We start from the raw sequence: 11,593 nt of genomic DNA, 5'->3' as shown, positions 1-11,593 counted from the left end.
ATAACAGGTAGTGGATCTCCCCCCCCCCCCTTTTCTTTCTCTCCTCTCCTTTCTTTCTCTTGCTGCGTAAAACACACACACACACACACTCATATATATATATTCGAAGCTTGGAATTTTTCCCAACAAGAAATCGCCCCCGCTCCCCTTCTTTCCCGGAGCATCTTGGATCAACCAACAAAACCCCTGGATCTTGTTTTGGGATGACTACAAGCACAAGATCTTGCGGGTTTCCCCGATTTCCTTCGTCCCCCCCCCCCCGCAGTGGTAGAGCAATACAAAAAGGAATCGACAGGCCGGGATGGCGAGATCAAAACCCCCTTTTGCTGCTCCCGAAAACAGCGAATTTAGGAGAGCCTGTTGGAGAAAATAGTGATATTTTTTTGTTAAAGAGGGGGGGAAAGAGAGAAAGTGCCACTTCGCCGCCGCTGCCAGCGGAGGGGTGTGTGCGTGTGTGGCAAGTCCCAGAAGGTAGCAACCAAAGCGTTCCCATTGGTTCCCTTTGGAAGTGTTTTGCATAACCACGCCTCCCGACTCTCTGCCCCCCCCCCTTTTCCCTGCCTCCTCTGGCTGGCTTGAGCTTAAGGGGTAGTGCGGTGCCGGAGTCGGGGAAGAGCGGAGGGCGGCTGCCGCTTTTCCCAACTGGGAAGCAACCGGAGGGAGACTTTCGTAGCGCTTCTTCTTCGCCGCCGCGCCTCCTTCTGCCAATGCGGATCGCGTTCGGGGGAGGACGGCCTTTGCCCGGCGGACCTGCTAGCAAGTCAAGCCAGACGTGGGAGCTGCGAAGTTGGAGCCCGCGAGAGAGGAGCGGAGGCTTCCGAGGCGCCGCCGCCTCCTTTCTCTCTTTAAAGTTTTCTGCTGGTGCAGCATGAAGTGCAGCGATGGCAAGGAGAGGTAAGACGGTGGTGAGGACGCTGGAAGATCTGACGCTGGACTCGGGCTATGGTGGTGCCGCAGACTCCGTCAGGTCCTCCAACTTGTCCCTCTGCTGCTCGGATTCCCCTCACTCGGCTTACCCCTATGGAGGAAACAGCTGGCAGCAGCGCCTAACTGACTCCATGCACAGTCGGCACAACAGCTTCGACACCGTCAACACTGTCCTGGTGGAAGACTCCGAAGTGCTGGACTGCTCCGGGCAGCACTGCTCCAGGCTGTTGCCTGACCTTGAGGAGGTTCCCTGGAGCCTCGACGAGGTGGAAGCGGTCCTCCTCCCGCAGCGCAAAGAGGCCCGAAGGCTCCGGGTGGCCCCCGCCGCCAGCTCCAGCAGCGCCGCCAGTTCCACCACCGTCAGCAGCAGCAGCGGAGGCGGCGGCGGCGGCGATGGCGGCGGTCCCCTTTGCAAAGACGCCTTGGCCAGACTTTCCACCTTGGTCAGCCGGGCGCTGATCCGGCTGGCCAAGGAGGCTCAGCGGCTGAGCCTGCGCTTCGCCAAATGCACCAAGTACGAGATCCAGAGCGCCATGGAGATCGTCCTGGGTTGGAGCCTGGCCTCCAGCTGCACGGCGGCCGCCCTCGGCGCCTTGTCCCTCTACAACATGAGCAGCAGCGGCGGCGACCGCTTCAGCCGGGGCAAGTCGACCCGCTGCGGCCTCACCTTCTCGGTGGGCAAGTTCTACCGCTGGATGGTGGACAGCCGGGTGGCCGTGCGCATCCACGAGCACGCCGCCATCTACTTGACCGCCGGCATGGAGAACCTCTTCCGAGAGGTTTACGCCAGGTGCCTGCAGCTCGCCGCCTCGGCGCCGCACCAGCAGCCCCAGACGCAGCCCCACCAAAACAACCCGCCGCCTCAGCCGCAACAGTCTCAGCTGCACCACAGGGGCCCGTGCTCGAGCGCCGGCTCTGGCGGGACCTGTGCCGCCTCCGCCGCCAGTCTGCCCCCTGCCGCCGCCGCCGCCGCCAACAAGGAGCGTGAGGCGAACAGCGGCGGCGGTGGTAGCCTGGCTGTGAACGAAGCGCCAAAGTTTACGCTCGAGTCTCTGGAGCAGACGGTCAACAACGACTCGGAGCTGTGGGGGTTGCTGCAGCCCTACCAGCACCTGATCTGCGGGAAAAACGCCAGCGGTGAGTCAGGGGCCCTGCCCACCTGTTGTGGCGGGAGTGGGGGGGGGGAGGAGGAGAAACCTGCAAGCTTGACGCGCCGGACCGCCCCATGGAGGTGAGGGTACTTCCTGCACCCCCGAGCGAGGAGAGAGGGAAAGGATGCCCGGGCTCTGCAAAGGAAGGAAGAGGTTTTATTGCTAACGTTTAGGTGGATCTGGATGGAAGGTGTTAGGAAGGCAAGATCATCAGAATATCTTGTCCCTGTTGAATTAAGCTGACTGCTCTATGTAGGCTTACTCTGGATTAATTACTATTAGTACCCACTGGGATAATCACTTGGGCCTGTGGCAGTGAAACCAGCGGGAATGTTGATAATTTCCCAGAGTAATTGATTACCCCAATTAGCCTAATTAGTGTCCTTCAGATTCCTTAGACTGCAAACCCCATGATCCTAAGCTAGCATGGCAAGGGAGGTTGGCAGTAGTAGCTTGTTAGATGTGTTGGCCATCAGAAAGCTCTTGGGTTTGATGTATTCAATGAGATGGACACCTGTTTTTGGAAACTTTTCAGTAAGTATGTTGATGTAGGACACCTACGTTAATTCTGCTTGGGTTTTGTAACCAATGAACTCAAGGTTGACTTTGATGTCATTCATTGTGTTGAAGTTCTGTGTGGAGTTGTTGCAATACTACTTCTCATTGTTGGTGCAGATGGCCTCATATCCTTATTGATAAAATAAACTGACCATCATTAATTTTTTTCTAACTTTTAAAGTGAATTGTATTCCAAAGGTTGCCACTTATTTTCCTGTGTACCTTAATTCCCGGGCCTCACTTGATGGACTTCTACTCCTGATTCTGTAAAGTTACAGAATGGCGGCCCATCCCCTATGTAGTGTTTGGGAAGGCTGCAGCTTTTGTCTGATGTTCCTAGAAGTGTTGGTGACAGCTGTACTTTGTATCCATTTTTAGCAGAGAGCTGTATGATGTGGTTAACTTGGAGAAGTCTGTCCATTCTTCAGAAATGTTACTATCCTAAGCCACAGGATCCTAGGGGAGGCTGAATTCTGCTTCCTCCCATGGTTTGGATTCAGGAGGGGTTGAAGAGTATAAGTTGTGTTTACAGATCTGTCACTTAATGCTGACCAAAGTATGAAGGATGCATCTGTTGCCTTTCTGCCTCCCCATGCTAACTGTGATTGGATTGCTTTGGGGGCAAAGATTATATCTTGCAGTATCCTGTAGGTCAGGGGTCTTCAAACTTGACAGCTTTAAGACTTGTGGACTTCAACTCCCAGAATTCCTCCTCAAGTCATGTTAGTTTAGGAATTCTGGGAGTCCACAAGTCTTAAACTTGTCAAGTTTGAAGGCCCTTGTTGTAGGTAGTAAGAGCTGCACATCTCTTAGCTGTGTAAAATTATTTTGTTTCCTGAGTGTCAACCAGATACTGACTGTATTTGCACTCTATATGTTGAGCCATGATTAACTGAATCTGTTGGTTGGGTTAGTATTATGAATTAAACAGACATGCATGGCATCTAGTACTGCAAATGAATTGACCACATTTTAGCCCACATTGAGAAACACTGTTCTCTTGAAGTATTGAAAACAATTACATTCCATTGGATACAAGCCTCTTTGCAGAGATTTTGAGCAGAGGTTATCTTTGTGGGGGGAAAAGGAATACTTCCCCCGCCCCATGGAAGAAAATTGGTATTTGTCTTGAAGCATGTGAAAGCTATTTCTGAGAATCTCTGTAACTGACTTCTGCTCATTTATCCATCTCTGAGGAAAGCGCTTGTTTCATCTATTAACTCCTCTTTCCTATATTCATTGCATCATTTTACTTACATTGCTAAAACCCGTTTGTCCTCAACGCTGTGCATCAGGTTTGAATCAACCTTCTGTCCATACAATTAGGTAGTCATTAGTATGTCATAGAAGCAACAGTGGTGGAGATGAGCAGAGTGGCCCATGAAATTTTGATGTCTTCCAGATGTGCCATGGCTAAACAGGAGTGCATCAAATTTTGAATGGTATAAAAGAGTAGGACTGTTTAGGACTGTAAGGTCTGAACTTCAGCTTATTGGTGCCTTTGCACAAGTGGTTTCAAAAACAATATTAACCATCACAGGTGCCTCCTTATTGCAAGTTAATTCATTCTTTTGTAAGTATATTTGTGACCCTTCTGTTCTAGGTGCCTGAGGAATTATGGGATTTGAAGTCTACACATTCTATTCACTGGTTGATTTTGAACTGTGGACTTGTTGGCTTCAATTAGAAGGGATGTTTAGATACTAAAGATTAGTTAATCAGCAGTGCTGTCTGTATTTGAGAGGTTTTCTACTAATATACCTGTATAGATTCCTGGATGTCCGCCCCATAGTGCTGTTTTGACATTTTTGGATTAACTTTTTGGTCTCCTATAATGGTAGCCATATTCCTACACTCCCTTTGTTGAGAGGTAACACTCCTAGGCTTGCCACATCTTACAAATGTAAGATTGTTATTACAGAGACAAACGAAGGGCAAATACTATATTTCAGGCAAAATGTTTCTCTTGACACAGAATGCACATGAAATACAGTATAAATATAGCCCTCTATGGATTCTAAAATCTGTATCCCTGGATATTCAAAACTGCATGGTCTTTTTTATGCAAACATAAATTACAAGAGCAATAATATTAGCAGATCTCTTTTGTTTTGTTTTTTTAAAAAGGGACTATTTTCTTCTCCTCATCCTCCTTTTTCTGGGGGTGGTGGTAGTTTTTACTGTGTAGGATTCTGATTTGCTTCAGGTTTGTGTTTGAGACACTTTATGCCTTTGATAGTTTGGGCTTCTAAGATTTCCAAGTTGTTCTTCTTTTGAGACTGCTAAAATTAAGTAGGCTTTATTTTGATGGGAACCATGCATTTAAAAGTTATTCCTTGTATGTTGATCTTTAAATTCAAAGTCATTGGTTTTCTTGAGTTGTGTTTACCGAGTTTCAGAAGAACATTACAAAACTGCATGATTGATGTCCTTCCTTATTGACTTATTACTTATTACCTTCTTTCAGTCTGTCATCTTTCCTTCCCACAAGTTCCAGATATTCACGGAACTGGAAAAGTACCTGGAGGTATTAATAATACAAATCAGTGGAGCTGAGAGTGAAGAAACAAAAAAGTAAATGGTAGCATTATTTTATGCAAAGACTTTTCCCCCCCATTCAAGTCAGTGGTCACTTTTGGCAACTGCCTTGACAGGTCCCTGTAGTTTTCTTGGCATTTTTTAAAGAAATGGCTTGCCATTATCTTTTTCTTAGGACTGAGAGTGAATGACTGGCTCAACATCACTCAGCTGCCTTCTTGCCTAAGGTAGGACTAGAACCCCATCTCCTGGTTTCTAACCTGGTACCGTTACCACTACACTGAACTGGCTTTCGTGTATATATTAGAACGGGCATTTAAAAGACTGAAGGAACTGGTGGGGAAGGAGGTTTTTAAAAAATATCTTTCTGACTTTTGCTTTTGGTGTGTATCTGGGAATATAAGACACCAAAAACCAATAATGGCAAGAGGGGATTTTAAGGCCCTGAAAATGGATTAAGGGACATATTCTGCCTAACCCCTGCCCTGAACCTTCTAAGTGACTTTTTGGCAGAATTATTCTGCTTTATCTTTCTCTTTTTTCAATTCTTTTTGTGTCAGCTTTGTGTATGTTTGAGCTGACTGTATTATAGACACACAGGCTTCAAAAGCGTTTATTTTTCCACAGGAAATGGCAAAAATGTAACTGAAGCTCTGGGAGAGAGACAGAGAGAAGAAACAAAACTTTGTTATATGTTCAGTGGTTTGGCCAGCCAGAGCCTGCCTGATCAGACCTCTGAGATACAGTCTTTTGCTGGGGAAGCTGTGTTCATGTCTCTGCTTGTTTACCAAAAGCTGGAGGCAGAAGGTGCATCCAAGTTCACCAGCTTTCCTTGGTTAGTTAGTATCTCCCCCTCCCCACTGTCAAGTCTGGAAATCTTCAATCTGCAATGCCTAACATTGTTCAGATGCATGTACAGCATAGATAAAAATGGAGCAGAGCTGCAGTATCTTGTGAATGTTCAAGGACATTCAACCTGATGTTATTATGTGTGTCTCCTTCTCTGGAAGATCCATGTTCTCTTACAACCACAGAGATAAAACCAGAATCAAAGCAAGCTGAACAGGAGAAAAAGTGGATTTTAAGGAAACAGAGCCATTGGCTAGAATCATTTGGTGATAGCCTAAAGAGCATGTCATGTTACCTCTCAGAATACTTGTCAAGAACAGAGAATTATTGTTTGAACCATAATTTATATTCAACACTTGGCTTTTGCATTTGATTTTTTGGGTTCCTTTGTGTTCTGCAATATTTAGATATATTTCAGTGAGGGATTATATTTGGTGCACTGTTTTAACAGTCTAACCTTAACTAGATATAATGGAATATAGTAGGCTAGATTCCCAGGAAGGAGAAGGGTGCATTCCACAGCAATAAGAGACAACTCAGCCCAGATACTTTGTGTGAGAGAAAGAAGATAAATTCAACCTCTTCCTCATAGTGCTCAAAGGATATGGTGGAGCAGATAGTCCAGTGATTAATCTGCCAGGATTCTGTCTAGGTGTGGAACAATCAACAATTCGGGTTTGAAGAGTCATGGAATCATTGGTCGTGCTCATAGACAATCTCTGGTGGGAGCAGGATGGAGGTGTTGCATTCATCTTTGCTCTTCTTGACCTCTTGATGACTTTCAATACCATCGACCATGGTATTCTTCTGGGCCAATTCAGGAAGTTGGGGATGAGTGGCATAGTTCATTTCCTTCTTCCAAGATTGGTCACAATTGATGTTATTGGGGAACGATAGGTCCAGCTTGATTCTTTCTGTGCTCCTGTTAACCTCTACATGAAACCACTGGGTAACATCATCCATCACCTTGGGATGAAGTATCACCAGTATGCCCATACTGGTAATACCCAGCTGTACATCTCCATCCCCATTACTATGGATGTTCTTTTATGGTGCCTGGAGGCTGTAAGGGGCCTGGATGGAGACCCACAGACTTCAACTGAACCCTGGTAAGGATTGGCTATGGATGGGAGCCCCCTTTGCAGCTGAAAGTTATCATATTTAGTTTTGGATGGGGTTGGACTATCCAGACGGACCTGGAACATAATCTGGAAGTCTTCCTGGAATTGTGACTCCTCCTTAGAGCAGGTGTCAGTCACTTTTAAACCCTGTGTTGATAGGGAGTCTCTCCTCTCAATCATTCATGCCCTGGTCTGTTTCCATGCATTGTACATGGGGCTATCCTTGAAAAAAATCTGGTACAAAATGTGGCTGTGTGAGCAATCTTGGATGCCCAAAGAATAACCTCTGCTCCGTGTCCTGCATTGGATATTGGTTTGCTTCCAGGTCCAATTCAAGATGTTGGTATGACCTTGAAAGCCCTCCAGGACATAGAGCCAAATTAGTACAGAACTGTCTTCATCCTGTAGCATCAGCCTGTCCCACCCAGTCAGGCAAGGAAGGTATATCGTGGAACCTGTCAGCCAAAGAATTCTCACTGAATTCAAGGTTTAGACCCCAATAAATTACCCTTAAAATGGGATTTTCCAGTATGCAGTGATTTTGCATATTTGTTTAACGTGCATTTGTCAGGGGCTTTCTTTTTGTGTAAATTTAGTATGGCTGCTATTCATTATAAGTATGAAACTAGAGTAATTTGGAGAAACGTAACGTTGGAAAGTATTTTAATATAGCAGTCTATTACATATTAGCTTATAGTATGACAAATTCCTCTTAAGATCAGTGGAACTTACTTCTGATTAAACAAATGTAAAATTGTTCTAGTTTCACTCATCTTGGAACACAAAGGAAACTGCTTAATTGTGACAGAAGTCCCCAAGAATGTTCTTATTCAGGTCCAGAATTAGATACACAACAGTTTTTGCAGTGGCTCTCTTTAAGTTCTTTAGCTTTCTTCAGCCAACATGGTAGAGTTTATTGGCCAGACATGATTTTTTATTTTTATTTTGGCAGAGTTTATAAATTCTTGGAATTTGACTGATTTTATGTTTTCTGGCTAAGACTTTCTTTTGATGTTTCCTACACATGAGAGTTGAGTTGAGATTATTCTGTTGAGTTACTCTGAACTAATATGCATACTATTTTGGAAGTAGTTCACTCCTGTTGCAATATAGGAAAATAAAAACTGAATAGTGGTGATTATTATTCTCCCTCAATCCAGTAGTTGAAGATCTTGCAATTAGATTTTTCGCTTCTGGGGAATGGTTGACTTTCACCTGGACTGTTCTTTGTTCATATTTTCCATTCTTTAATCTTCTGACATTAATAGAGTGATCATAATATACAGTTTCATTCTGCTGCTCCTGGAACACCAAGGAATGGCTATCAAAGGAACAATTTCCTTGAGATGCAGTTGAACTTAAAAAACCTTATTTGGATTGAGGCGATCTGTAGTGAAATAAGAATGCACTTTCAGCATTGTGAGAGAGTTGGTTCTCGCTTGCTTGTCCTATGCATGGTCTAAAACGGTTATCACATCTATTCATTTATGAGACTTGGTCCAAAGGCAAAGATAGTAGGTAAAATTCACATGAGTGAGTTATGTTGCACAATTCCTCACTGAAATGCGGGAGTTTATATGCAAGAAGTACTTTTATTTTGCTCTGCTTATGAGCCACGGGGGCGCAGTGGTTAGAGTGCAGTACTGCAGGCTACTTCTGCTGACCGCAGTACTGCACTCTAACCAAATGGTGATCACATGACCCCCAGGACACTGCAATCGTCGTAAATATGAGTCAGTTACCGGGCATCTGAATTTTGATCATGTGGCCATGGGGATGTTGCAACGGTTATGCGAAAAAAAGGTCATTTGTTACTCTTTTCAGTGCCACTGTAACTTTAAATTGTCATTAAACAAACTTAGTAAATCAAGGATTAAACATACTGTGAGATTGCACTCTGTGGTTGTCCTTATGTGCCCAAAATCACTGTGATTGTGATGGTTTATAAAAAAAAAACCCGTGAACTGTGATACAGCATATTTGAAAGAAAAGTACAATTTATCAGTGATTTAACTATGATCAGGACCATCTCCATTTGAGAGGAAAATCCCACTGAATTGAATTGGAGAGGGAAATCCCACTGATGCTGCCCTTATTTGATTAATTATCTCCCCTTTCAGCAACTCTCATTAATTACCTCATCATAAATAAAAGATTCACCCAAAAGATGGCTTCAGCTTGATAGAACCAAATTGATTTTTCAGAGACAAGAAGTTCAGACACAGAGGGATTATTTAAAGAAATGCTCTACAGGTAGTCCTCAAGTTACGACCACAGTTGAGCCCAAAATTTATGTTGCTAAGTGAGAAATTTCTTAAGTGATTTTTTTTTGCCCCCTTTTAGGATTTTTCTTGCTGCTTTTGTTAAATGAGCCACTGCAGTAAGACGGTTGTTAAGTGAATCTGGCTTCCCCATTGACTTTGCTTGTCACAAAGCTGCCAAAGGTGATCACATGACCCTGAAACACTGCAACTGTCATAAATGTGAGTCAGTTGTCAAGCATCCGAATGTAAATCACGTGACCACGGGGATGCTCACAATGGTCGTAAGTGTGAAAAATAGTCATGTCACTTTTTTCAGTGCCATTGTAACTTCGAATGGTCACTAAGTGAACTGCTGTAAGTTGAGGACTATGTATACTTTATCTTCTATATATATGAAAGCGAAATACCAGTCAAGCATCATCACAAAATCTCCAGAACCGTAAAGCCTACAAAATTTGGCACGTATGTTCCTCTTGGCTTCTAGGTGCTCACTAAGAAAGGATTTTTCAAAATGACCATCAGAGCATTAGTATTTCGTATTTTATTATTAACACGCTCTGATGCTAAGGAGTTCTACTCCCCCTCCCCACCTGAAAAGAAATGCAAAACACAAGAAAAGGAGAGGGGTTTCAGTTTCAGTTTCAGAGCAGCAACCAGCTTTAGTACAGAACATTTGAGCTAAGCCACACCCAGGCTCCTTGCTGTCTCCTTGCTCACATAGCAAATGCTGTTTCAATTTCTAAACAGCCCTCAACTCTCTCACACATTGACAGGACACTATCCAGATGAATACCAATGGATTGCTGGTAGGCAGAGGCAGAATTTTTCCCCTCTTATTTTCCTCCCAAATAACTAAACCCTACCACATAGTTTCTTAGTGAAGCACAGGTTTGGAATATAAGAGTATGTCAGTGTATGAGAGTTCATGAATTGGAATAGACATGGTAATAGGTCAGCCAATGGGGACTCTTTGGTGACCCAGACAGCTCAGAGCTTGGGCGTGACTTAGCTTGACTGATTTGTATATAAGATATACAAATATTGTATTGCCTCTGTAATATATATTGCCTCTTTAATATATTGCTTCTGTGATATGACTTCTGGATTCTGAGTTCTGGTTCTGACTTCTGCTGCATGGGTATTGTATACATGCATCGTACTGTATATTATTATTATATATAGAAGATTTTTCTATAAATGAATCCTGTTAAATTATTTACTTGTGTGCTGGTTGAGTCACAGTAGCTTTGGTCCGTCCAAAAGCTGTTAAGTCCTCTGGCAGACCATCTATTGCTTGGCAAAAGTGGTCTGCTTCTACTGCATTTTTCTACTGTGAAAAATTATATGCTAGGTTAGGAGGAACAGGGTTCTTCCTGGTGCGATGAACACATTTGAGGAAGGAATTTAGGACAGGCCATCTCAAAAGAAAAATAGTCTGATTTACTGACATTTAGAGGTGATGGGACTTTTTCTTTTTAAAATATTCATGGTTGAAGAAGGAAAAGTATTTAAGTTGCTTTAGCTTTTTCCATGCAAACCATGGGATAGAAAATTAGAAAAATCTGTTTTAAATTTTAAAATCTCTGCTTCCACGTAACATAAGCAAGAAGCAAGAATGCAGTTGCTGTCATCATTGAATAAACCAGAGAAATGATGGTTTGGGGAAAACTATATAAAGCAGTTCTGCCTTCAAAGCTATTCTCATTGGAATCATGGCTGACCTGAAAAAAGTTCAAACCATTAATATACCCAATAATCTTAAATATTTTCCATCTGTTCAATTTTCAAAAAACCACTGCCTGAGAACACTGAGATGCTCCCTTATACATGAATTCTCAGGATCCCTGATTTATTTGTGAAATATTTCGCTAAAATAGATGCATAAACCTATCCTCTCACCTTCCCTGTTACGTTTTTGTGCAAATTCTATTGCAGAACACACACTGAAATAAAGGAAATAAATACTATTTTGGGTTAATGGGTTAACACTTAGTTTTCTTTCTATAAACAAAAACCATGTGTTGATTTTTGCTTTTGGGATGGGTATTTTTGTTCCCTCATTGATAAATGTATATTTTGGGGGAGTGGAAAGACATGGGTTTTTTGTCTTTGGGTTTTTCAGATTGAAAAGTCATCTAGGGAAGGAATTTTAAGTGCTCTTCTGATACATGTAGATTAGCTTACT

At 43.5% G+C, this 11,593-nt stretch overlaps 1 protein-coding gene across 2 annotated transcripts in view; it reads left to right on the top strand.

The window, feature by feature from the left end:
- Positions 1–263: 263 nt before the first annotated feature.
- ABTB3 (ankyrin repeat and BTB domain containing 3) overlaps positions 264–11,593 on the top strand; it is a 228,120-nt gene continuing 216,790 nt past the window's right edge. For both annotated transcript variants that reach the window (XM_026694970.2, XM_026694971.2), the window contains exon 1: positions 264–2,064. In XM_026694970.2, the coding sequence (XP_026550755.2) occupies positions 882–2,064 (1,183 nt within the window). In that variant the 5' untranslated portion in view covers positions 264–881. The remainder of the gene's footprint in view (positions 2,065–11,593) is intronic.

This window comes from Notechis scutatus, chromosome 6, assembly GCF_049901735.1.
Source record: "Notechis scutatus isolate UNSWTSFEM ecotype Mainland chromosome 6, rNotScu1.2, whole genome shotgun sequence".
NCBI lineage: Eukaryota > Metazoa > Chordata > Lepidosauria > Squamata > Elapidae > Notechis > Notechis scutatus.
This window is presented reverse-complemented; position numbering and strand designations above follow the sequence as displayed.